The 27,562-nt window shown below is 49.8% G+C and overlaps 1 protein-coding gene across 1 annotated transcript in view; it reads right to left on the bottom strand.

Annotated features, from left to right (window-relative positions):
- Positions 1-676: 676 nt before the first annotated feature.
- IFFO2 (intermediate filament family orphan 2) overlaps positions 677-27,562 on the bottom strand; it is a 46,802-nt gene continuing 19,916 nt past the window's right edge. The window contains exons 2-9 of the mRNA XM_068171655.1: positions 18,745-18,805; positions 18,298-18,393; positions 15,265-15,405; positions 13,189-13,331; positions 10,615-10,735; positions 7,273-7,362; positions 6,537-6,667; positions 677-4,771 (exon numbers count right to left, since the gene is read on the bottom strand). Coding sequence (XP_068027756.1) covers positions 4,666-4,771; positions 6,537-6,667; positions 7,273-7,362; positions 10,615-10,735; positions 13,189-13,331; positions 15,265-15,405; positions 18,298-18,393; positions 18,745-18,805 — 889 coding nt within the window. The 3' untranslated portion in view covers positions 677-4,665. The remainder of the gene's footprint in view (positions 4,772-6,536; positions 6,668-7,272; positions 7,363-10,614; positions 10,736-13,188; positions 13,332-15,264; positions 15,406-18,297; positions 18,394-18,744; positions 18,806-27,562) is intronic.

Raw genomic sequence — 27,562 nt, 5'->3', positions numbered from 1 at the left:
GCTGGGATGTCCAATTTAGCTGGGATAAATCATTCCTTAAAGAGTCAGCTCTAAAATGAAGCACTCGAACGTGAGACCTCCCAGCTCCGCAGCTCTTCCAACACAAACATCCTTGCCGTGTTCCCAGAGCCAAGGGAAACACCGGGAACGGCTCCGGGAGCACCCACGGCCCTTCCGCAGCCAGCTCGTGTTTTTGCTGGCAGGAATGATCATGGAAAAGAAAATTAATATAATCTCACTTCAGAAGCAGCTCTGGATGCATATTCAGGCATGATTCCCATCTGTTGTTTGGTTTTGTTGAGTTAATCCCAATTTCTACAGGTACAAATATAATTGATATTTGATTTTTATATTCTCCAGGCTGAGGCAGAGTTTAACCCCTGTCCTGCCACGCTCCAGGTGGTCCTGACCCCTTCCAGGAGCATCCTCCCAGTCAGGGAAAGGGAATAAAATCACAGGGAAGGGAATAAAATCACAGCAACAATTCTGCAGAGGCAGAAGAGATGCTGAACCTGCAGCCTCCCCTGTGAGTGCTCCACAGCCAAACCTGTCCCGGTTATTTCCACGTTGACTCTTGGAACCATCACAGAATTTGGGGGTCCCATAGAGCAGAAGAGACGTTACAAGGGAACGATTGCATCTGCCAACAGAAATCTGTTTGCACTTTAAAAACCTCTGATAAAAATAGAATATATACTGTGTTTTTATAAATAGATTACACATTTAGCTTAGATGACTTTCATTACATTCCCCCCCAAACCTTTTTTTTTAAAAGAATTTTGCTTTTTTTCCTTGTGTGAACTAAGATGATAATCACTAAGTTTTGAAAAACATGTTTGTACCACATTATTCTTTAAAACATTTGTACCACATTATTCTTTGGACATTTTTGAACAACATGCATCCACACACTGCCATTTGTTTACTGAAAACATTTTTGTACAAACCCAGTTTAGGAATTTGATCTATTGTTACACTGCTAGCGAGCAAAAAAATTTGCTTCCTTGAAATCCCCTTTTAAAAAATGAGAAACGATGAGGAGGATTTTCTGACTGTAAATCTAAAAAAGTGTCAATATGACACTGCATTAAGAATAGAAAACAAAAATAAAGTATTTACAGCTTTACAAAGGAAAAAAGAAAGAGGTCATCAAGATCATTTCCAGCATTTTTACAATTAAATTCCTTTTTTTCTTATTTTTTTTCTCTGGCAAGCTTTGATCTGGTTTCTGGAGTGGTGCCACACACACGGAGCAGGAGCAGCAGCACGGCTGGACTTTGAACCAACGACCTCCCAGGGAAACCCCCAAGGACCAACCCCAGCTGCCCCCAAAAGGCTGGTCCAGCCTAAATGAAAATAAACCCCGACCCCGAGTATGAAAACACCTTTTCTTCTTCAAAAATGGATTACATGTGGTTACAAGAAAGACACCGACACCCATGGGAACCTCTACTGTCCTACACATCACCACCATGCACATGAGTTCTACACCCTCTACTACACCCCACATCCCTCTCACCACCCCACTGCGGGTGCTCCTGCCCACCCTACACCCCAATCCCAGCTATGGGAATTCCCTGCCCCCAGCACAACAGCTCCTGGGTTTGGGAACACTCAGCCTCTTTCCTACCTCAGTTTTAATGAAAAATAACAAACCCAGAGCAGAAGGGCAGCACGACCCCGACAGCTGCTGGGGCTGTGGTGCCAGGAGCATTTCAGGGTGAGTGGAGCCAGGGGCAGGCTCCGGGAGCGATCCTGGGTGAGAGGAGCCAGGGGCAGGCTCCGGGAGCGATCCTGGGTGAGCAGAGCCAGGGGCAGGCTCCGGGAGCGATCCTGGGTGAGAGGAGCCAGGAGCAGGCTCCGGGAGTGATCCCAGGGAACAGAGAAGCCAGGGGCAGGCTCCGGGAGTGATCCCAGGGAACAGAGGAGCCAGGGGCAGGCTCCGGGAGTGATCCCAGGGAACAGAGGAGCCAGGGGCAGGCTCCAGGAGTGATCCCGGACAGAGGAGCCAGGGGCAGGCTCCGGGAGCGATCCTGGGTGAGAGGAGCCAGGGGCAGGCTCCAGGAGCGATCCCAGGGAACAGAGGAGCCAGGGGCAGGCTCCGGGAGCGATCCCGGGGAACAGAGGAGCCAGGGGCAGGCTCCGGGAGCGATCCTGGGGGAAGGGAGCCAGGAAGGGAGCCAGGAGCAGGCTCCAGGAGCTGATTCACTGTGCTGAGCAATGCCTGACCCAGCCACTGAAGCATCACAGACATCCAGACATGGCAGACGCTTCCTCAGCCTCGGGAGAGGCTCCTCGGGAGCAGCTGAAGCTCAAAACCCTTCAAACCCCTTCAAATTGCAGATTTCAAACATGCAGTCCCAGCCCAAAAAATAGCCCAAATCCCCCCCAGCTTGCAGCTATAGTGAACATCAGATTTACCACTTTGGCCACCTAAGAAATAACAGGAATGAGCACTCTGGAATGAGGCTTCTCTTCCAGAGAAAAGTTATCTACATTTACAGGACAGACCAGGCTTTGGAAAGCCCTCACCCCAGGATCCAAGGAGTTGTCACCTACTCTGCTCTGAGCATTGCCACCAGTAAGGACACCACAGGAATACCCCTGGATCCACGGGCTTGGACAGAAGCCACCAGCTGTGGCTCGTGCCCTGGCACTGTGGATGCTGATGGATCATCCTGGTCCTCTTTCCCAGCCTGGAAAAGGCAGGGAGCTCGTTTGACCCACGTGGCCTCAAAGCTGCGCCGTGTCCAGGCAGGAGATGGAGCTGACAGCCAGGCAGCAGCACAGGAGGGGAAACATTCCTGTGCCCACAGCTCCACCAGGAACCCCCCGAGGTCCTGCCCCTCTCCGTGGCTATGCCAGACTGAGGAGTTCCCACCCAGGAATGAGCCATTTTCCAAGAGACCTGTGCTCTTTATGGAATGGAGCAGCACGGATCTGCACTGGCTGCTTGCATGCAGTGCAACTCCAGAGATCCAGAGGCTTGGGAACACCACTCAGGAAGCTCCCAGGATTGGCCACTTTGCCTTTCCCTAACACTGAGAGGGTGCAGAAATTGGGATTTTCCCTGTCCAGCCCTAGCACTGCTCCTGCACAGCACTTTCCAAGCTTCCTGGCAGGCAAAACAAACACATTTGGTATTCATTCCGAGTTCCAACCACTGCTTAACCCCACAGCTGGCTTTGGGCAGTATCAAGTACGCTCTCAATCTTGGTTTAAAAACAAACAAGAAGTTATTGGCTGAGGTTTATACCCTGTTTTTACCTGGCTGAGGTGCTACAATTCCCACTCTAACCGTGAAGAGCTCGGTGGGGCTGGGGTTTCCTCAGCCACCACCGCGTGATCCGACTTTGATGCTGCTTCTCCTGGGTAAAAATGCAGAAAGATGGGCAAAGCCAAGGTCTTGCCACTTTCTCACAGAGAAAGTACATGGCTGTTCCTCCCCAGTTCTAGGGCAGCAGCACTTTGGGATTCAGTTTACTACGCCCTAAAAAGGATTACAGCATTTCCCAGTGTTCAGCCTTCCCTAAGAACAGTGGTCTGGACCTCTCCCAAAGTCCTGTCTCCAGCCCACACCTAGGTCAGTTTATCCTGATGCTTCACCTACCCCGCTCTACACATCATGGAAGCAGCAAAAAATGGAGTTATCTCTCCGTCAGCAAAGGAAAATCTGCAAACACTAAAAAAAACAAAAAAGCCCTGAAGAAAGACACAAACCGGGGCTGACTCCCCTACTAATCCAACCACTGGAAACAAAGGCATTGTGATACAACATTCCACCTCAAAAGAAGCTCTACAGACATCTAAGTGTGCAAATGTGGGTTTAGCTTTCCTTTTCCCAAGGGATAACTGTAGCCCAGCAGGGACCAAACATTCCATATAAATAAGGCGAGCTTTTTTTTTTTTGTTTGTTTGTTTTTGCATAGAAGTTACTCAGTGATAGTCCCCCCCCAGTGACCCCTCCTGTGCCCCCCTGCTTTGCCACCGAGCTGAGTCCTGCTCCTCCAGGTCCTGGAGTCCAGAAGAAACCTCGGACATGTCCCAAAGGCTCCCTCACCCCAAAAGGTGGGATGAAGAAAACCCTATGAATTTTGTAGAACTGCTTCACCCTGCGAGCTGTCTCCAAACCCGCTGTTATTTTTAAACATTTGCAGTTCAATTTGGAGGCAATTCTTTTTTTTCTTGTGCCAGACATTGGTAATTGCACCACAATTGTCTTGGTTTTGCTGCTCTTTTTGCCAATGTTGCTTTTGCCAATGAGTGCAGCAGCTCAATAAAACCAGCAGCTTATGGAAGTACCCAGAGCCTCTGCAGCACCATCCTCTGCTGCCAACAGCTTTGGTTGTTTTTTTGTTTTTTTGTTTTTTAAATAATATATTTTATAAAAACACCCGCTATTAATATTCCACTGGAGCTCAAAGTGGCTCAGCTTGGGGCAAAGGCACAATTAAAACACCGTGTTTTCCTACAGGACTCTGCATTCATGGTTTGTAGAACAATAGAAATGTACAGCACCAATCCTTGGCTGGGAGGGGATGCGTGTAGGAATGAGTCCTCAGAGTCCCTCTGCGGGGCCTCTCGAGTCTTTCACCTTTCCCCCAGCAATTGGTTTGGAATCTTCTCTCTCCATCTTCCCCTTGACTGGAATGCTCCCACTTGCTATCAGCTGACCATAGGCTCCACGTCCGTCTCTCTGTCCAAATCATCCTGAATTTCGTCTGTGTTTCCTGAGTCACTGCTGGCTACCGAGCTGGGGGACGGAGAATTCCTGCAGGGACAGGTGCAGCCCAAAAGTTAAATATCCATGACAGAAGGAAGAAAAAAAGTCTTACAAGAAAAGAGTCACTTTCCCTTCCCAATACTATTTTAAAACCCCTTTATTAACATTAAACACTGGCATTCCCCCAAGCTATTAAAAAAACCCTTGAATAAAATTAAACTTTGGGTTTATAGTAAATATCAGTAGAACAATCAAGGTGCCACCCTACCCATCCCCTACACAAACACAGAGGCTGGCCCAGGTTTACTGATGGGGAAATGGAGAGCAAAGATTCTCAGCATCCCTAATACCCAGAGCCCTGAAAATTGAAAGTTTATCATCTTGTTCTGCTGGGGTTGAGCAAGAGATAAGAGAAATCCCTCACAGTGTAAGGTTCTTAACACATGAGAAGATTAAAAACAAAGTTCTTCATGTAAGTCCCGAGTCGAGATTTAATTTGGGGCTTTAAGAGTTCTAAATCTGAGATGTTAAAGACTGGAAGTCCAGCTGAGCTGGAGCTCCCTGTGTTTAGGAGCAGCTGCTGAACCCGTGGGGCTGTTCCAAGGAACAGGACCCCACACTCTGCTGCAGGCCCCCTTTCAGGGCTGCTCTGGGACACAAGATTCTCCAAAGGACAAGGCCATCAAGTGACAGTGTTGCCTTTAGCCCAAGCTGGCAGGAACTGATGCCTTATGTTTTAACTTTCGTATTTCTCAGATTCTGTGCTGCATTAGGGTGTAACGCTGAACTTCATACAGAGTGTTAGCAAGTCCTCTTCACAGTTTAGTCAGACAAAGCAGTCCTTTTCCAACCCCAGAACCAAGGGGAACTACTGCAGCTTCAGGCTCCAAAAAGTGCAAACAAAAGCAAATTGGAGGGAAGCAAACTTGGAGAATGTGTCTTCATTACCTGAAGCTGTTATAGGACAATTAACCCACAATATGCAAATGGACTAAACTTATAAAAGTGTGAAAACTCATGACCCATGGTCCATTTGGGTGTAGCCACAGCCAGGCTCTTGCACTGCCCAAGGTGTATCATTGAAGGCCTTTCAATAAATCCCTACTTTATTCCTTTAACTCTGCCTAGCCTCTGTTCTAGGTGCCCTCTCCAGCACCACACCCAGGAGGGGATGTGCCAGTTTTCAGCTTCTTTTTCTCCCTCTGTCAAGGTCAGGACTGAAGGCACTTGAGATGACAGTTTGTGTTCAGACTCAGGTGTTTATTACTTCTTATCTATGTTACAGTCACACAGCAGTGAGTTCTGCAGTTCTTCACCAACAAGGCACAAAATGGCCAACAATCTTTTGCTACAAGGCCTTTTAAGGCTAAACTATCCAATTAAGAAATGACACCTAAGTTATTTTCACTTTTAACCCAATAACTGATCACTTGAAGTCTGCAATGCGGGCTTTTCTGTCCAGTTACAAAATACCACCCAAACCCATGAAGAAGAAGGTGAGGATGAAGGTGAAGAAGAAGGTAAAGAAGAAGGACCAGCCTCCACCCTAAAACCTCCATCTTGCTCCATATACATTACTATATTCTAAAACCCCAAACTCTAAGTTTTCCATGCTGTGATATCACACACTTCTAACCAACCACACACCCAAAATCCCAACGTTATCATTCCATTTTGGAAGCCTTCTCCACGGCCTCAGGTCAAATGCAGCGCTCTCCTGGGGGCCAGAGCCTGTCAGCACAGAAAGTCTGAAATCCTCAGCATCCAGAACTCCAGCAGGAAGGAGCTCCTGGGGCAGCAGAGGAGCCCTCACCTGTCAGCTGAGCCCTTGATGAGCCTCCTGCAGGTTTCCATCTGCACGTCCAGGCCCCGTTTCATGCTGCACATCTCCATGTACTCGTGCAGGTGCCGGTTCATGTCGCTCTTGGCTGTGGCCAGTTCCAGCTGGGGCAAAGAAGAGCAAGGAATCAGCTTCAGGGGAGGAGCAATCCCAGTTTCCCTGCACTTCTCACACTGCCTCAGCTGCCCACAGTGCTCATTTCACCTCACTGCTCCTGACTGCCAATGCATTCATGAGCCCAGGAAGGGCAGTCAGAGCCTCTGATGGTTCTGAACAGCCCTGGAGGGTTTTTCCTGCTCTTGGCACCTTGTTTATCAACAGGCAGTAATTAATGAAAGCAGTTCCAGGCAGGACAGAGATTTTGAGAAGCTCCAGCTGCTGTTTCTGGCAACCTGTGAGGCCACGTCCTGGGAAGCATTTCCCAGGGTGAGGGTGGACATGCAGAACAAAGGGGGGGAAAAAGAATAATAGTGTGTTTTATTCCCTTTGTTCTGCAGGTTCTCTCTCCACCAGCCTCAGATTTATGCTCAGTGCTGAAGTATGGAGCAATAATAGCCCAGAGAATGGCATTTAGAAAAATCCCCAGGGCACGCCAGAGGGAAATGCCTTTGCATTCTTGGATATATGGACATTCCTGCTTCCCTCTGGGACACCCCAGAGCACAGCTCTGGGCTGTGTCCATCCATCAGGAACAATTCCCCTTCCTCACCTCTATCTGCCCTATTGTCTCCTGGTATTCCTTGTCTCTCGTTTTGAAGAACGACTCTGTCTCATGGATCAAGTTTCCCAGGTTTTCTTCCTGCAGGGGAAAGGAGGACACAAACAATTAGCAAGGAAATAAAGGAATTCAGGAGTGAACTGAAGATTTTATTTAACCTCCCCTGGAAATGAAGGTTGTTGTGTTCCTTCATGCACTGATTTTTTTAAAGACCTTTTTTTTCATAGGCCAGGAATATTCTTCTTCAGTCTGGAATATCAGGAAAACATTTCTGTGCCATGACCACAGCTCTGGATACAAAAGGCAAGGCCTGATCAAGGCTCCAGCAATTAAACCCGTGCACCTGCTGCATTCCACAGCACCAACCCCCTGGATATTCCTGAGCCTTTCACAGCCTGATCACACTTGGACAGACTGGAATTGCTCTCCAGCCATGAAACTTTTAATTTTCCCTGCATTGACCACACTGCTACTCACAGCTTTGCACTGGAATTCTCATTTTCCAGTTACAGATCATCACTCTCCAGTGCATGCACGGATTCCCACTGGAATTCCTGCACTGCTGGATAAAGCAGGAACAAATGCTGTCCCACAGAAAAGCTCCTCCTTTGGACTGACAGCACAGTCTGGGCTCCCAAACACAAGGAGCTGTTTTGTGCTGCCCAAAAAGGCACCACAATTGTCACTGTTCCCTCTTTCAAGTCTTCAGCCACCTCCATTTTCCATTAAAAAATGATCCTCAAATTAACACAACTGCACCAATGAGTGTTAATGGGGTTTCCATGCTCTGGCCACATCTGTGGCAGATTTATAGGGCTCATTCCTGGTACCCACACCAGGCTATCCAGCCTGGAGTTACAAGAATCATCCCGCTGATCCTTTTATATGCAGAAGAGCTTTAAGGAGGAAGGTCATAAAAGAAGGTGGTGAGGGCAGCGTGTAAGAACTTGAAAGGAATAAAACCCACGGAAGGAAGATTCAGGCATGTAAAGCACATGTTAAAGAGCAGGCACAGCCGGAGCAGTCTTTATTCTGAACCTCCATCTACAAGCCAAATCTACCCTTTCCTTGTATAATTTTCATTTAGAAGGATTTAAGCTTCTTAAAATCTTTAGAGTTTCCCCGCGCGGGGCCTGGGCTCGGCGCTATTGCTGTGCTTAGCCAGGCACGCCCGGCGTATGCAAATCAGCTGTCATTAATTCCTGCACGAGGCTCCTCGTTATCACCCTGCCACTCTCCCTCTCCTCGTTATCACTACCGCTCTCTGCTCCCGTTATCCCGCTGCCGCTCTGCTCCAGCTCGGCGCGGTTTCTGCAGCCCCAGCAGTTCGCAGTAATCCCCAGGGGCTCCTCGAGCTCCGGATGGATGCTCCAGGAACGGGGAGGTGGAACACGAACGCGCCCTGGCAGCCAGCACGAGGCAACGTCCCCCAGGCTGCTGCCTCAGCATCTTCCCAGGCTGGGAGGCAGCGGGATCATCTCCCACCTCCCAGCCTGTGCTGCTCAGGGAGGCAGTAACACGGCCATTCCATCATTCCCAGGCTGTTCTCTGCCATTCCACAATTCCCAGGCTGTGCCCTGCCATTCCACCATTCCCAGGCTGTGCCCTGCCATTCCATCATTCCCAGGCTGTCCCCTGCCATTCCACCATTCCCAGGCTGTTCTCTGCCATTCCACCATTCCCAGGCTGTGCCCTGCCATTCCACCATTCCCAGGCTGTGCCCTGCCATTCTACCATTCCCACGCTGTGCCCTGCCATTCCACCATTCCCAGGCTGTGCCCTGCCATTCCACCATTCCCAGGCTGTTCTCTGCCATTCCACCATTCCCAGGCTGTTCTCTGCCATTCCACCATTCCCAGGCTGTTCTCTGCCATTTCATCATTTCCAGGCTGTGCCCTGCCATTCCACAATTCCCAGGCTGTTCTCTGCCATTCCATCATTCCCAGGCTCTTCTCTGCCATTCCACCATTCCCAGGCTCTGCCCTGCCATTCCACCATTCCCAGGCTGTTCTCTGCCATTCCACCATTCCCAGGCTGTGCCCTGCCATTCCATCATTCCCAGGCTGTCCCCTGCCATTCCACCATTCCCAGGCTGTGCCCTGCCCTTCCCACTCATTCCCAGCCATTCTATCATTCCCTGCCAGTCTCAGCAACTCCCAGTCCATTCCCAGTCCATTCCCAGCCCATTCCCAGACTTTTCCCTGCTATTCCCAGCCCCATTCCCTGCCATTCCCAGTCCATCCACAGCCGTTCCCAGCCCATTCCCAGCTATTCCCAGACTGTTCCCTGCCATTCCCAGCCCATCCATAGCCATTCCCAGTCATTTCCTGCCATTCCCAGCCCTCTCCAGACTGGTTTAAGGAAGGCTCTGGAGTGGCTGGATTAGCTGCCTTTCCCTGGGATTTTAGGATTAAAAGGAAGCTGTTCATTATCCACCACCGCCAGCAGATCCCCACAGAGCAGAGCCCAGACTGTGCTGTCAGTCCAAAGGAGGAGCTTTCCTGTGGGACAGCATTTGCTCCTGCTTTGCCCTGACTGGGCATTTGCCCTGACTGGGCAGAGGGAAGCACAAGATTCACGGGTCCAGAGGATCCCTGGGGCTTTCCGTGGTCCTGCAACCACAGGTTCTTTGTCTGGGATGGGATTTGCACCCTTCAACATCCTCCCAGCCCACACCGAGGTTGCTCAGCTCCCCACAGGAACAACTGTGCCACCCCATGCCCTGCACTCCACATATCATCATTAAAGTGTGAATGACAATTCACAGAGAAAGTGAGGTGCTGTGGAAGATCACAGAATCCCAGACTGGCTTGGACTGGAAGGAGCTTAAAGTTCACCTGATTCCACCCCCTGCCATAGGCAGGGACGCCTTCCACTGTCCCAGGCTGCTCCCAAGCCCATCCAGCCTGGCCTTGGATCCTTCCAGGGATGGAGCAGCCACAGCCTCTCTGGGCACCCCCACCCTCACAGGGAAGGATTTTTTCCTAATATCAAATCTAAACCTCCTTCCTGTCAGCCCAGAGCTTTAGTGAAAGCTCTAAAGGGTGACAGATTCCCGGATGCTCCTGGAACAGACACCTTGGATCCTTCACCTCTCACTCAGTATTTTAAATAATCAGTCTGAAGGAGCCAAGGAAGTAAAGTTTGGCCAATTGCACAGACTGCAAATCAACCACAGAGGGGAAGCACTAAGAGGATTTTAAAATCAAAGTCAGTTTGTGTGGCAAACTAGATCACCAGTCAAACACCCACAGGCTCAAATGGCTCTAAAGGAGTAGCTGAGGGAGAGTTTCTGCAGAGAAGAGTTGGAGAAAATAACGGGAATGAACTCACCTCTCCTTGGAGGTCAATGGAGGGGTTGCAGTTGGTGAAGTCTTCCCACAGCAGCAGCGTTTCCTCGTTCTCCTCCCACGTTAAACTGTCGCAGTCGTCATCGAAATCAAACGTCTCCCGGCTGAGAGAACAAACAGGCATCAACCAAAGCACTCCAGCCCCACTCCCGCAGTCCTTTAATTAATTGTCTAGAAAAATGGGCTATGAGAGCTGAATGAGGGGACAATGCAGCGGCTGGAAATCCTCACAGCTTTTACAAACAGCCTGTGCCACTGGCCAGGCCCCTCTCTCCTGGGCTCTCTGCCACCCCAGGGCAGAATAAAAGATCCTTGTTGGAGCTGCTGCTCGAGCACAAGGCCTGGCTCTGCCCTCCAGATGGAGCTGCACAGTAGCTTCCCCTGTTTGCAAAAGCACAGAAATGTTTGGAGCTGTTCTTTCCTCCAAAGGAAAGGAGCCCAAACACAGCCCGGGGGATGTCACAAGGCTCAGAACTCAGAGCTGCGGATTTCACGGGGGAGTTCAGCCAAGGGCTCCCCTGCAGCCCTTGGAACACACCGGGGGCTGGAAGGAACGAGGGCTGGAAGGAAGAAGGATGAAAAGGCTGAGCCCCCGAGATGTGCAGAGCACACGGACACTGCTGCAGCCGCTGAGGGCAGAGCACACCGGCAGGAGTGGCCTTTCACACCCTTATCTGCCCAAACCTTGTGCAATAAAGGAAAGTTGCAGAGCACAGAGCAGTAGCTGCTCCTCATGCTGGTTAAGGAGCCCTGACAAAGAGCTGGAATTTCTCCCTAAGCAGCCTGGATTCCACGCTGATGCATTTTTATGGCTTTAGCTCACTTCCTCTGAGCTGATACCATCTCAGAAAGGAGCCCGATGCTGTCCCGGGAGGCTGCAGAGCTTGGCAAGGGACAGAAGGTTTGTCTGGATCAGCAGCACTGCAAAAATGTCATTTAAAACACTTGGACACCTATGATTGTGCCTTTTGCAATTCCACTTCTTCAAACAGTTTTGTTTTTCCAAGATCTGTCCTGGTCAGAGAGCACAAAGGCTCCTGGACTGACCTCACACAAACCCCACTACAGTTCAGATTTTGTGCTACTTAATTCTGAAAAATTAAGTTTATTACAGCTAAAAAGCAAGTTCTTTTGTTTCTGTTAGTGATACCAGCTCCTCGACCTATTTCTAAGCTATTATCTTCTACTTCACAAAGACCCAATGAGCCACCAACACTTTCACCCCAGCTTGATAGAACAAGTTTCCTGTAGCACTTTGTGCCACGGGTAATAGGACCTGGAGATAAGAATTTCATTAGCAGGACCAAAAACAATTGGGTATCACAGGACAGGTTTGGGAACAAAATTAAAACCTAAATACATGACCAACCTAGCAGGTACATTTTAACTTCTTGCTTTTTTAAAAAAAAAATCACACACTGCCTGTTGTCACACTGAATTTAGCAGTGGAGAAGTCAAAAATTTGTATTTATTACACTGATTATTACTGAGGGCCTAAAGACATCTGAAAGGAGCCCTAAGAAGGGGAATCATCCACAGCTTTGGCAAAAACCATCCACCCCACACAGGTAATTCAGGCAGAAAGGAGGAAATGCTCCCCCTGGAACAGAACTCCTGGCAGTGTCTGACAGCAGAGAAGGAGCTGGTGGTGCCCAGACCATCCTCACACAAACCCTGTCCTGCCCTGGGTGGGAAGGCTCTGGGAGCTCTGCTCTCTGCGGCCACTGCAGGTGCTGGCAGGGGACACCCCCATCCACCCCCCGGGGTGCTGCAGTCACACCCACGGTGCTGCTCGGGGCTCTCCTCTGCCAAAGGAGAACAGCAGAGAGCCCAAAAAGCCTCACCAGGCTGTGGCCACCCCCATCCTGGCCCTGATGGGAGAAGGGATACAAGGCACACCTCCAGCCACCTCCCTGAACTGCTCAGAGCAGCACCACGTGCTGAGAGTCCCTCCTGCTGCAAACTTCCTTCCTGGGAGGAATTTGGTTTGGGGTAAAGCTTTGCTTTGGGGTAAAGCTTTAGGCAAGAAGATTTAATTTAGGGATAAAGCTTTAGGCAAAATAAGCTGCAGTTCTTCCAGTGTGGGAGACTGGACTTTGCAGCAACAGCTGACAACACCAGCATTCCTGATGTCTATAAATTGTTGTCTCTTGATCTTCCAGACAGATCCACCACTCCCATTTGCCTGCAGCCCAACTCAAAAACATCCCAAAAACCTTGAGAGGTTTGTATCCACCCCAAGCTGAGCTTTCAGTTCAAATTCTATCCAGCCAAGCAGCAGCAAACTCTAGAAATCAAATATTCAGCCCAACATGCTGAACAGACTCCTGGTTTTGACCCTTTTTCATTGTGTTTTTCCTCTTTTGCAACAACCCAGAATAGCAAAACCAGTTTGTATTTTTTCTATCCTCTGTAGTCCCTCCCACTTGAGGGAGGAGCAGAAATTTGATAATTTTATTTGAACTTCCCCAAAGCCTCCTGGCCTGTGCCACGCTGGCAGCTCAGAGATTCCAGGGCTCAGGCTGCCTGTCAGGAGCAGCTTTCCCGGGGTACTCACAGCTGGTTGAACATCCTCTTCATCTCATCCGTGATGTTGAGGGAGCAGCTGACCTCATCATCCGAGAACCTCCCGTTGTCCGCGTCCTGCTCCGACAGCTCCTCGTCCGACGGCAGCTTCCGCTCCTTCTTCTTGGAAGCCACCTGGGGTGGAGAGAGCAGCAGTGACTGCAGGGCTCGGGGAGGGGAAATCGGGGTGGAAGGAGAGGAGAGGAGAGGAGAGGAGCTAGGGCTGAGTGGGTGTGGCTGCTGTTCCAGCAGCTCCCGGGATCCAGGGATTCCCTGCCCGGCCTGAGGAGCGGTCACGGAGCACAGGAAGCAGCTGGGGAGAGCAAAGCGAGCTGCAGGCTGCCAGCGCTCTGGGGACGTCCATGTGCTCACTGAGCCCGGCCTGGCACATGCCAGAGGCCATGCAGAGGCTGGGATGAGCCAGGGAAAGGCTGGGATGAGCCAGGGCAAAGCAGAAGGGGCGGCAGTGCCTGGGCAGAGAGCAGTGACAGAACTCTCCCTCTCCTGCCACCACCACAGGTGTGGCCTCCAGCACAGAACCCCAGCAAGGAACAGACAGGAAGCCTTTCCAGAGAGCCTTTATTCCAGGGAGGAATTTCCAGAGAGCCTTTGTTCCAGGGCCAGCCCCACCCCAGCAGCAGCAACAGATTGAGAATCCTCAGCACACAAGAACGGTTGGCTGAGCCATGGAAAAGCCTGGACAGCCCTCAAGAAATGAAGTTCAGGGAACTCAAGGGACACCCCTGCAAGGGCCACAGAGGGAACACACAGGATGCTCCCAGAGGATCCCAGAGGGCTGGGAACACACAGGATCCTCCCAGATCCCAGAGGATCCCAGAGGGCTGGGAACACACAGGATCCTCCCAGATCCCAGAGGATCCCAGAGGGCTGGGAACACACAGGATGCTCCCAGATCCCAGAGGATCCCAGAGGGCTGGGAACACACAGGATGCTCCCAGATCCCAGAGGATCCCAGAGGGCTGGGAACACACAGGATCCTCCCAGATCCCAGAGGGCTGGGAACACACAGGATGCTTCCACCTGGTGCCAGAACCACAAACACACAATCCACACCCAACCTACAGCAGTTTTCCCTCTTCTTGGCACACAAACCATCCCTTGCTGGCCTTGTTCTCCAAGGTGTCATCCTCCTGGTCATTTTAACCCTGCAGGCCTGACCAGGAGTGTGCTCTGCAGTCACCTCTGAGCAGAAAGACTCAGCAATTCTCCTCAGAGACAAGAAGGAGGCACTGGCATCATACAGTGGCTCAACTTGCCAGAGAAATAATTCTCTGAGGAAGTTTGAGTCTTTTGGGGAACACAAGGGGTAAAAACCATCAAACATTTCCACAGCTTCACCAGCAGAGCCCACAAGGATCTTTTACAGTGTTTCTGGACAGCACTTAGCACACTGTGTGCTATCACTATACACAGAACAGCATCAGATTTACTGAAAGCCTGAACAAGACACATTTAGATGGAAGCAGAAGGAAGGTGGGTTAACCAGAGCTGAAACTGCAGTTGTGACAAGACCAGCTGCACTGGGAGTGTCAGCCTTGATCCAGGCAGAGCTGTCAACGCTCACTTTTGGAGCAAATTAAAGGACTTTCCTTCGAGCTCCAGGGAGCTCCAAGGAAAGCAACTGGAGCAGGCAGAGCTCACCATCACAGAAATGTTATTTCTGGCCACAGAGCTCGAGCCAGAAATAAGAACATTCAGATGACAGTTCCACGAGTTTAAAACCTGTCACTTGTGAAGGGAACAAATGGGAGGGAGGAATTATACAAACCTAGACCCTGTAACACTGCTTTTTTCCCCTGCATTCAGTGCAGACTAGCATCAGAATCACAGCACAGCTTAAAGATCATCCTGGGACTCTTTTTTGTTAAACTCTCTGCACTTTGTGCTCCTGGTGCTGCAGCAGCTCCTGCAGCAGAGCTACCCTGACAGACAGCAGGGGAAATACGACTATGGAGAGAGAGATCAAGAAAAGGCAAATGACCTGGACCACATTGCTCAGCACTGCTCCCTCCTGCCCTGCCCTATGGAAAATTCAGGGCCTAATCACCTGGAAAATCTTGGAAACGTCTTCCGAGTTGCGCTGCTGCGCGACATCGCACAGCTTGGCCGTGATATCGATTCGGCGGCAGATGTCCATGTCCACCTTCATGGCCTTTTCTTGGATCTTTGTGTCCAGGTCTGTCATGGGCTGCAGGAAGGACAGCAGGGATTATCTTCTATTATTAGACAGTTCAGGCAAGAAGAGATACCCCACAGTATCTCTGGAACCCCAGGCCACACCAGTGTTAAACATCACACCCTGTTCTCGGGCAGGCAGAGCACGGGCAGTCTCAGGACTCCACAGCTCACCCCTGATTCTAACAAAGTTCCAACTCAGAGGGATTTGTCACTGAAAAAAAGCCTGCACCCAACCCAAAACAACTGCTCAGTGTGGCAAGGGGGAGCCTAGGTGGGTCAGGAACAGGGGGCACAATGGAATGCCCGGAGAAGCTGAGGCTGCCCCAGCCCTGGAAGTGCTCAAGCTGGGCTTGGAGCAGTCTGGGATAGTGGAAGGAGTCCCTGCCCAGGCAGGGGGTGGGACTGGATTGTCCTGAAGGTCCCTTCCATCCCAAACCATCCTGGGATTCCATAAATAACACTTGAAAAATGGAGAGCACCCCCCTGTGTAGCGTGTGCAGAGCAGAGTGAAATGTAAATCCTGGTGAGGATGCAACACTTCCCCTCTTTCAGACACAAAAGTTGTGCCTGCACGGAGAAGCTGCTGTTAAACCAGAATCCAGGCTCCACAGCAACTGCACACAGAGCATGGAACCAGCAAATTGTGACTGGATCCAAGGAGATCCATGAAAACCTTGGCACAGAGAACACTCCTCACTGGCACTAACCTGGCTCCCAGCCCAGCTAAAGTTCTGCATGAAAATTTCTGCATGAAAAATACTGCCTTGTAGTAGCTCTAATTTCTGAGATACTCCCACTCAGACAGAACATCTGTCTCCTTGTGAAGGAAGAAACATTAAAAAAACCCCAAAGCATATGTTCCATCCTAGTTGAGACTTGCTCTCCTGGACAGTTCCACTCCTAAGCAATGCTTCCACCTGGGACACAAAAGTGGAAAAACCCTTTGCAGACCACTCTTAAAACAACAAATCCCCTTTCCAAGAGGAAACCTTTGGGCTTTTTGTTGGTTTGGTTTGCTTTTCCCCACCATTTTTAGTTTTAAATTATTACAGAGTCTTCTCCAAGCCCTGTGAACCATCTTTAAAGTCTGAGATTGTTGTTTTAAATTTTTACACAGAGTCTTCTCCAGCCCCTGTGAGCCACCTTTGGAGTTTGAGGTTTTTTGGTTTAAATTTTTACACAGAGTCTTCTCCAGCCCCTGTGAGCCACCTTTGGAGTTTGAGTTTTTTTTGGTTTAAATTTTTACACAGAGTCTTCTCCGGCCCCTGTGAGCCACCTTTGGAGTTTGAGGTTTTTTGGTTTAAATTTTTACACAGAGTCTTCTCCAGCCCCTGTGAGCCACCTTTGGAGTTTGAGGTTTTTTGGTTTAAATTTTTACACAGAGTCTTCTCCAGCCCCTGTGAGCCACCTTTGGAGTTTGAGGTTTTTTTGGTTTAAATTTTTACACAGAGTCTTCTCCAGCCCCTGTGAACCACCTTTGGAGATTTGTGTTCCAGACACTCTGAGGAAAATAAATCTCTCGACACACTCTCACCCACTGAGCTGCTGATCCTTATCTGCGGGAAGGAAAGAGCCACGTGCCAACATTTTGCACTTCTCTCTTCTAAATATTTGCCCAGTGAGGTTCAAACAAGCACTGCCAGTGCTTTCCTCGGGTTCCCTCATCCCTTAAATCCTGCCCAGAGCACTTTCCCTGAGCCCAGGAGGATGTTTGCCTGCAGCACCACCTCCCTCTGTGCACACACAGCAGCATCAGCTCCTGGCTGAATGCAGTCAGGCCCCAGCCTGAGCAGCCTCTCCCCTCCAGGCTCTAACCCAGCACGGCCACCCTTGATTAACCACCAGAAGGACACACAGCTAATTGCCAAATTTCCCATGAGCAGATCTAGTGGCCCTGAGAGAATGGATTTGACACCTGGGAGCGGGTTCTGCAGGTTTCTGTGAAGTCAGGAGAAGGCTGTTGAGTGTAAAAATTACAGAATAAATCAGCGTAACAGGGTTTATTCCTCAGACAAGTGGCTTCAGCACTACCTCAGACTGACTGAGAAAGGCACCTTAATGTTTACCTGGCTTATCTTTCCAGATACCTGCATGATCTCACTTCTAAATAAAAGAACTTTATCCAGGCAGGGCCTAAAAGATCCTCTGGCTTTGAAGAGAACTCAGTATCTAATCAGACATTAGGAAACTCCTGAGAAAACAAGACTTTTTTAATTTTTTTCTTTTTTTTTTAAGCCATGAGGTTGAACCAGCCCTGGAAGCAAAGCCAATACCTGAACCAATATTCATCTTTTCAGAGTTCATTAAGGGAGATGGGAAACACTTATTCCTCCCTGGGAGGGTGGGCAGACCCTGGCAGAGGTGCCCAGAGCAGCTGTGGCTGCCCCTGGATCCCTGGAGGTGTCCAAGGCAGGCTGGAGGGGGCCTGGGACAGTGGAAGGTGTCCCTGCCATGGCAGGGGTGGAACAGGATGATCTTTAAGCTCCTTCCAACCCAAAGCAGTCCATGATTCCATACAACTTGTTCCTTTAGGAACAGGATGTTTTTGCATGACTCGAGGCGAAGTCCCCATGCCAGCAGCTCCTGGAGCTGCACAGTGCTCAGAGCCTGCTCCCAGTCTGGGGCTTTTCCAGCCCTTTTCTCCCAGATCCGAGGCTGCCCAGCAGCTGTGGGGAAGGGAGGGGAGGGCAGAGTCCTGGTTATGAGTAAGCAGCAGTTAATGCATCTCCACACAGACCAGACAGGAAGCAGGGAAGGGGGATCTGTCTGATGCATTAGATCCCAGCAGCCATCACTAATTACACAGCAGCACTTGCTAATTACACAGCAGCACTCCTAATGACCTGGCTGTGGATGAAGCCATGTGCAGGACACAGACCCACAGAGGGCCCTCTGTACTTACATCACTCATCAGACCCTTAAAGACCACCAGCTCTGCTTTCAGCCTCTCAATCTTCTCATTCAGCTCCTCCTGGAGAGCTTCTGCTTCCTGGGCCTCCTGCAAGGGAAAACACCCGGGAGGTGAGAGGGGAGAGCCCACAAAGCTCCTCACTCAGCCTGAGCAGGCTGGTTAAAAAGGGGGTTAGAATGGAACTTAATTCTTCAGTGAAATTTAATTGTTACCCTGCATTGTAAATTCCACTCCCTCCTCCCACTTTGTCACAAACTTTGTCACAAATTTCATCATTTCCTGCTCCAGCTTCCCAGCATTAGCACTGTCCTCTACAGCAGCACAGCTTCTCTAGCCAGAAGGCAAATTTTTAATTAAAAGACAAATAAAATGCTGAGCAGCATGAGGAGAGGTGTAGAAAACCCCTGCACCTATCACTCCAAACTGCCCAAACCTCACCTCTCTCAAGGTTTCCACCATGGATTCCAGGCTCATCCTTCTCGTCAGCTCCTCTTCCCATCTGAAAGACAAGATGTGCAAGTTGTTCATTACAGAGAAAAGTGGGTTTTCCCTCAGAATCACAATTGTTCTGATGGCTGTGGGAGGATGACAGTTACTGGAAATGCAGAGCAGATGGTCTCCCTCAGACCAGAACAGGGAGTCTGTGAGGGAAGGAAAGCTGTCTCCACTTTTATTGGGATCAGCATTCCTCCTGCTCTCACACACAACAGAATCACAGAGCTTTGGGCTGGGAGGGACCTCAAAGATCCCATTCCAGGGATCCATCCCCTCAAAGATCACCTTCCACTATCCCAGGGTGTTCCAGCCTGGCCTTGGACACTTCCAGGGATTCAGGGGCAGCCTCAGCACCTCTGGGCAGCCTGTGCCAGGCCCCACCCTCACAGGGAACAACTCCTTCCTCATTTCTAATCTAAATTTCCCCTCTTTCAGTTCATTTGATATTTGGCTGCAAATACGGTGGGAAGTTTTCAGTCCAGAAACTATCAGGGAAGTTATGTCTTACAATCTCCCAGTTCAGTCCGAGCAGTCCATGTGTTCCTGTGCCTTCTGCATCCAAATCCTCACTACTCTCCATGCCCCAGTCACTTCCCAACTGCCAGGAGAACAATCCAACAAGTCCCCGAGTGCTGGGTGCCCACCCTCAGTGCTGGGGGTGGCAGGGAAGGAGACCAAGCTGAAATTGGTTAATTAAAGCTCACACAGTGCCTGAGGTCATTAGTGGGGCTCTGAGCAGCCTGGTTTGTGGAAGGGAGTGAAACAAGATGACTTCAAGCTTGCTTCCAACCCAAATGGTTCTGGGGTCCTACAACTATTTTTTTAAGTGTTTAAAAAAAAAACAGAACAACTGGTTTTGAGCACTGAAACCCTTTAGAGCAAAGCCAGAATCTGACAATGTTAGCTGGAAAGATTCTGGAAGAATGCTGATACACATCCATAGACATGGACATGGTTTGAGTTTGGCAGGAGAAGGAAAGCCAAGCGTGTGCCCCTCTTTGAACAGGCACCAGTGCCACCCCAGACCTGCCTGTCTGTTGGGACAACAGGAATTACCCTCCTGGAAAAGAAACTTTGGATGCCACAAATCAAAAAGAATCCTGTGAACAGACTCTCCACGTGCCATCACAACCATTTCTGTTGCTACTTCAACACTTCTCAGAGTTCAGCTGGAACTGTGAGGCCAGAAATCCACGGAATCAAAGAAAACACAGAGGTTAAATCCACCGAAATGCACAGATTCACCCCCTTTTCCAAGGCACAGAGCACGTGGGAGGGATGGCTGGATGCAGGATGGCTCCGTGGAGGCTGAGCTGATGGCCACAGCAGCACTGTGCCCCTGGCACAGCTCTGCCTTCAGAGGGCAGAGTTAATCCCACCTGGAAGGACCAGAGGGGATGTTTGGACAGGGAAGGACACGTTCCCACCCCAGCCACTCTTCCCTGCTGCTGGGGGGCAGGAACACCCAGCACAGCAGCCTGGGAGAGCTGGATTTGTGCAGGAGGACTTGTTGTGCATCTTTTTACCAGCATCGACTCACTGCCAAGCAGAGGAAAATATTTAGTCTGGAATTTGCATTTGTCACCAAACGTTGCAGCTCAGATTTCCATGCCCTGGGTGGGTTTTGTACTAATTACATGTGCATTGCTATAAAAATAGCAACTTTGCCTTTCACATTCTAATATCAGAGGCAAGAAGGTGAAATTAATTAAAGCAGGCAATTATATTGGCAATCTGTGAGCTGCTTCTCCTCTTACAGGGCAATCATCCCTCCTGCCTCTGCTGCCAGTGGTGGATGGGAGTCGAGCAAACACTGCAAAAATTGATCTGCTGCTTCTCAAGGTTTGAACCCTTGGGAGAGGGATCCTGGCTGCATCCAGCCCTCCTGCTGAATTATTGCCTCCTCACCGTGCCTTCTGCAGAGGGAGGGAGGTATTTTTGGAGAATATCATTTGTGTGTTTTCCCTGACTCTGCCAAAAGCCAGGAGAAAGGATTCGAGTTCCTCCCCAGCAGGTCAGCCACGGCAGCTGCCAGAATTACACATCCCAAATCTGCTCAGACCAACCTTCCTCATCCTGCAGGGATCCCAGGAGCTCCATTTCTTTGCTTTGTGCCTTTTGCAGAGATTTACAGTCCTAATTCCTGCCCAGCAAACCCAAACCCTCTCTTCAGGAGAGGGGGAAAAGGTGCCACCTTCCACACACCCTCCCACAGTCCCTATGTTTCTCTCAATTACAGCAACAATAAAACCATCAGGTGATTTTTAATCAGTTCTAACCAGTTTTTAGCCAGATTTTTAAAAAGTTCCTGCCTGACTGAAGGGAATTTTCACAGGTCTGCCAAGGAGGGTCCTGCTAACCATTAATATCAAATTCTTAACCCCAGAGCACATTCCTCCCACCCACCACCAAGCTGATTAACCTCATTTACCAGCTCAAAATGCCAATCTTACTTTCCCCTCACACTTAAACCTTGGGAGAATATTCACAGTGAAGAGAGGAAGGAGCCAGGCAGGAAGGCAGGGGATGACAATGGAGAGAGGATTAATTGTGCATCTCAACTTCCAGGGAGGTGAGACAATAAGAAGATTGCTCATTCTGTGATCATCCCCTGTTTGCTGCAGCACACCTGACTTTAAAGGGACCTTGGCAGCTGTGCTGCTGCACATTCCCAAACTCCAGGAGTCAGGGCACTGAGAGGATGCTAATTATGGCTCTGCTGCCTTTATTATTCACCACACTCCATTATTCTCATGGTCATTCATATTAATCAGTATTTCTCTCCTCAGTTACCATCTGAGGTCAGAGAAGCCTTCCACAAATTGTAATCCCAGCAGGCTGTGGATGCCCCTCTGCTCCCTGGCAGACAGAACCAGGGGACGCAGCCCAAAATACCCACAGAAGAGCCCGACAGCTTCAGGAGCTGCTTCCATCCCAAGGGAGAGGGAAACACTCCCTGAAGAAGCAGCTCTGCACAGCAGGAGGGGAGCAGGAGCTCCCTGATCCCTGCGGGTCCCTTCCAGCCCAGGAGATTCCACGATCCTACAATTCTGCAATACCCTAATGGGAAATGGCTGGGAAACCAGCAGCCTTCCCATTGCAGCAGGATATGAACTGCTGCTGCTCCCCAAACACACTTTAGTTCTTGGCTCACGTGCAGCAACTGCAATGGTTTCCAGCTGCATCCAAAAATCCTGTTTCTGACTCAGAAACATTGCCATCCAAAGCTCCCAGACTTTGGGGCTTTTTATTACATTTTTAGTTATTTCTTCTAAAAAAAGATCAGCAACATGAATTTCTTCATGCCTAAGCCAGGATTTTTTTCTTTTTTTTTTTTTTTCCCTTTTTTCCCACCTTCCAAGGACGTCAGTTCCATCCACCCGCAAATAAAGGGCAAGGCTGACTTTTCTGAAGCCCTTTTTTCCCAGATGTGACACATCACATTCTCACATTCCAGGGGCATTCTGTCATTCCTTCGGGCCGGCTCAGCCCTGCCTCACGTCTGAGAGGAGAACAAAGGACACCCGGCTCTCTGGGAAGGATACCGGGCAAACAAAGCACCGGAGCTCCGGTAAAGCTGAGTCACAGCAGAGCCCTGCTTCCTCGGAAGTTGGGAGAGCAGGCACAGCTCCCGAGAGAGATGGAGACACCTCGGGACCACAGCCCTCAAAGGCTTCTCCAGGTGTTCCAGCCTCAGCGGTCATGGAACTGCACCAAGCCCGCTGCTGACACCAGCCCCAAACCACTCTACCCCGAGGCCGCAGGTTTTGGCTTCTCTGTTTTTCACATTCTGTGAATTCTGCTTTAGTGTGTGGGTCTGGGCTTCATATTATGGGATGGTGAGCTCCCTGCACAGAGCAGGGAGACAAAGCAATTCCTTCTCCAGCTGGGGAGCAAGCACAAATGATCCAAACCTCAGGCCCAAGAGCACAAACACCGTGGAATGAAGAGAGAAAACAAGCAGGATGGGACTGCATGGGCTAAAGCTGGAACGGGACAATGAACTGCAGTGTGCCAATGGAGCAGAGCTTGTGAAAGTGAGAGACCCCGTGAGCGGGTGTCCATTGTGTGACCATTTCTGGTTCATCTTGGGTTCATTTTGTGCCATTTTGGCTCATCTTGGGTTCATTTTGTGACCACTTTGGGTCCATCTTGGGTTCATTTTGGGACGATTTTTGGTTCATCTTGGGATCATTTTGTGCCATTTTGGTTCATCTTGGGTTCATTTTGTGCCATTTTGGTTCATCTTGGGTTCATTTTGTGACCACTTTGAGTCCATCTTGGGTTCATTTTGTGCCATTTTGGTTCATCTTGGGTTCATTTTGTGCCATTTTGGTTCTCCTTGGGTTCATTTTGTGCCATTTTTGTTCGCCTTGGGTTCATTTTGTGCCATTTTGGTTCATCTTGGGTTCATTTTGTGACCACTTTGGTTCATCTTGGGTTCATTTTGTGCCATTTTGGTCCATCTTGGGCTCATTTTATGCCATTTTGGTTCATCTTGGGTTCATTTTGGGACCACTTTGAGTCCATCTTGGGTTCATTTTGTGCCATTTTGGTTCATCTTGGGTTCATTTTGTGCCATTTTGGTTCGCCTTGGGTTCATTTTGTGCCATTTTTGTTCGCCTTGGGTTCATTTTGTGCCATTTTGGTTCATCTTGGGTTCATTTTGTGACCACTTTGGTTCATCTTGGGTTCATTTTGTGCCATTTTGGTCCATCTTGGGCTCATTTTATGCCATTTTGGTTCATCTTGGGTTCATTTTGTGACCATTTTGGTTCATCTTGGGTTCATTTTGTGACCATTTTGGTTCATCTTGGGTTCATTTTGTGACCATTTTGGTTCATCTTGGGTGCAGCCCTGGCTGGGCTCTTGTGCTGCCCGAGGTGGATCCACTGAGGAGATCCTTTTCATAAATCCCTGCTTTATTCTTTAGCTCTGTCCAGTCTCTGTTCTAGCTCAGCCTTTCCAAGGCATCACCAGTACCTTAAAACCCCTCTCAAGGAATGGGATCCTCTTCCCTTCTCCTGTCCCAGCACCACGTCCAGCTCAGGAATACAGACCAGGGAAGGGCAGCAGATTGACAAAAAACCCTTTGGAACAGCAAGTCAGTTCTAGAGAAGTTTGCCTTGCCGAAAGCTGTTCAATAATTGCCTTTTGGAGGGATTTTAGATGTCTGGTTTGATTTAACCAAGGAAGGTGTGCTCACAGAAGGCACCAGGTACAAACATGCTGGGTTAAGAATGTTTTTGCTCAAGGCAGAAAGGCACAAACAGAGCAGCTGATCATTAATGATGGCTGATGGTATCAACTGGATTATTCTTTCATTAAAAATATCCCTCCCTCAAGGAATAAAACATTCATCAAGTCATACTTAGTGACAAAGTATTCCATAAGCAAAACTCTTCAGGAAGAGCCTTTTTTGTAGGGTGGTGGAGGGAAGAAAACCTCTAAAAAGAACAACAGAAGGTCTGAGCACCTCCCGTGCCACTCTGAGCTGAGGCTTTCACTCCTTTCCTGGAGTGTGTCCCCACCAGTTCTGAGGGAAGGGAAGGGAAGGGAAGGGAAGGGAAGGGAAGGGAAGGGAAGGGAAGGGAAGGGAAGGGAAGGGAAGGGAAGGGAAGGGAAGGGAAGGGAAGGGAAGGGAAGGGAAGGGAAGGGAAGGGAAGGGAAGGGAAGGGAAGGGAAGGGAAGGGAAGGGAAGGGAAGGGAAGGGAAGGGAAGGGAAGGGAAGGGAAGGGAAGGGAAGGGAAGGGAAGGGAAGGGAAGGGAAGGGAAGGGAAGGGAAGGGAAGGGAAGGGAAGGGAAGGGAAGGGAAGGGAAGGGAAGGGAAGGGAAGGGAAGGGAAGGGAAGGGAAGGGAAGGGAAGGGAAGGGAAGGGAAGGGAAGGACTCCAGAGCTATCAGGTTTAAATCCACAATAGGAAACTGAAGCATTGGTTTGAGCAGTACCCATAAAATGCTCATGGAGACAGGAGCTAACAATTCCCAGGCACACAAACACCCAGAACAGGCAGCACACCAGGGAACAGAACCATTGCATTTCTGGGCTGGGTGGCAGCGCTCACCCCCTGGGAGTTGCTGAGGCCTGGCCCAGGGGTGCAGGACGTGCCCACCAATGCCATCCCCACAGCCACAGAGCAGCCAGCAGCAGCTCAGGGTGACGCCGTGCTGAGCACGCATGGCACCGCCACGGACTTGGCAGATGAACACACCTGGCTGCCCACGCAAAGGGATCCACGCTTTAATCCTGTAATCAGCCAAGGCAGGAACCCGGACAGGGGTGTGGCTCTTTGGGCACAGGTTTGGCTCTTTGGGCAGGGTCTGGCTCTTTGGGCACAGGTTTGGCTCTATGGGCAGGGGTTTGGCTCTTTGGGCACAAGTTTGGCTCTTTGGGCAGGGTCTGGCTCTTTGGGCAGGGTCTGGCTCTTTGGGCAGGGGTCTGGCTCTTTGGGCAGGGGTTTGGCTCTTTGGGCACAGGTCTGGCTCTATGGGCACAGGTTTGGCTCTTTGGGCACAGGTTTGGCTCTTTGGGCAGGAGTTTGGCTCTTTGGGCAGGGTCTGGCTCTTTGGGCAGGGTCTGGCTCTTTGGGCAGGGGTTTGGCTCTTTGGGCAGGGTCTGGCTCTTTGGGCACAGGTTTGGCTCTTTGGGCACAGGTCTGGCTCTTTGGGCAGGGTCTGGCTCTTTGGGCACAGGTCTGGCTCTTTGGGCAGGGTCTGGCTCTTTGGGCACAGGTCTGGCTCTTTGGGCACAGGTCTGGCTCTTTGGGCAGGGTCTGGCTCTTTGGGCACAGGTCTGGCTCTTTGGGCAGGGTCTGGCTCTTTGGGCAGGGTCTGGCTCTTTGGGCACAGGTTTGGCTCTTCGGGATGGGAAAGGATCGTGTTCCAGACCTCCCAAACAGATTCAGAGAAGCCCTCTTGACACCAAAGCTCTGCTGCAGTGCCAGGTCCATTTAACCATTTTGTCAGCCACGGGAAGAGCCACCCCCTCACCAAACCATTCCTGGGGCTGGAGAGGAGTTTGGGACTGTGATCACAAACAGCTCAAAAGGTCTGAACCACGGAAGATGGATTTCATTTTAAAAAATAACTCTATAAAGCCTTCTTTACTTTTCATGGAACCCCAAACTGGTTTGGGTTGGAAGGAGCTTAGAGATGATCCCATTCCACTCCCTGCCATGGGCAAGGACACCTTCCCCTACCCCAGGGTGCTCCAAGCCCCATAAAAAACAAAAAAACAAAAAACAAAACAAAACAAAAAACCAAACAAACAAACAAAAAAAAACCAAACAAAAACCAAAAAACCCAAACCAAACAACAAAACAAAACAAAAAAAACAACCAAACAACCCAAAACAAATGGACAATTCACCATTCCCTCTGATTTTGGAATCCTTGCCTAAGAGATCATTTTCTTCCAGTCTTCATTTTGCACTAAATTACTAAATTAGACACAAAATTTCATCAACCAATTAGACTCTTCACAATTGCTACCTCTGTCTAAATGAGCATTTTCAAGATGCTGTACAATGCAGGGATTCCTCCTGATTATCCCAAGCGTTGATCATGTTGATCCCACGTGCCCAGCCTCATTGAGGCAAATTAAATGTTACTTGATGGGCTCCATGGAAAACACATTAATTTAATGGGAAAGGCTGATTCCATTAGAGCCTGGCTGGAGCAGAGGATGCAGCACTGAGTGAAGTTGTGTTTCTGCCTGTTGCAACACCCCCTCCACAGAAGCTCTTTTGCCAAAAACAATTCCAACATCAAAATTCCAAAACATCAGAGCTGTGGGGGAGTTTATCCCTGAGTCTGTTGTGAGACATCAAATCTCTGCAGAGCAGAACCTGCCCCCTTTGCCCTGCTCCTGTCAGGTGTTTCCCTATAAAGGAGAGGTTTAATATTAAAACCTAATTCTAGACCTGGGCTCTACTTAAAGCAGCAAGCAGACCTTTGAACAGCAATTCCTTGTGAAGAAAATTGCTAAAAGGAGTTACTCTACAGGAAAACATTGCCTAATTACAGCCCCTGATTACACCCAGCGAGGAAGATGCTCCAGCCTGTTAGTGGAACCACAAGAAAATCATCTGCAGCTTCCTTTGTGTCTCCTCGCTGCCCACACGGGCTGTTCAAACAAAACCCAGGTTTAATGACACCACAGGTCAACAACATCAAGTAAAAGCAGCAGCTGTGCCTGCATTCCTTCAGAGGGAAAATTATGGGGCTCTCAGCAGAGCAGGAGGACCCGCAGGGACCTGTGACACCCTGCAGGGCTCCGAGTCACCGCTCCTGTGTGACTTATCCCTGCCACCACACTGCTCTGCGAGGGCACTGCTAAAGCTGCCTTCAGAACCTTGGACAAGCTCAGGATCCCTCTTGTTGTCCCTGCCCAGCCCCTTGCACAGAAATGGGATTCCCTGGATTCCCAGGGACTCGAGAAACTCCCTCAGAACAGGCCCAGCACAGCAGGTGAGGCTGCTCTGAGGGGCTCTCAGTGTGTTCCACACAAGGGAGAAAAGATCCCCAGAAGATCCCCTGGCCTTCCACAGACCAGCTGATTGTGAACTTGAGGCTTTTTCAGTCTCACACCCAGCCAAGTGAAGGAAAATCTAATCACTGTCCTGGTTTCAAAGCCATTCCACAGGAGAATCAGAACTTCTGCAAGTAGGAGAAGCCTGGACAGAAAAGTTTTGTACAGCTCAGCTTCTTCTTTCTGCTGCACTTCTTTCTTTCCCTTCCCTAATCCCATTGCTTATTCTCCTG

Source organism: Anomalospiza imberbis, chromosome 23 (assembly GCF_031753505.1).
Source record: "Anomalospiza imberbis isolate Cuckoo-Finch-1a 21T00152 chromosome 23, ASM3175350v1, whole genome shotgun sequence".
NCBI lineage: Eukaryota > Metazoa > Chordata > Aves > Passeriformes > Viduidae > Anomalospiza > Anomalospiza imberbis.
Note: the sequence above shows the minus strand (reverse complement) of the source record. Positions and strands in the feature narration are given on the sequence as shown.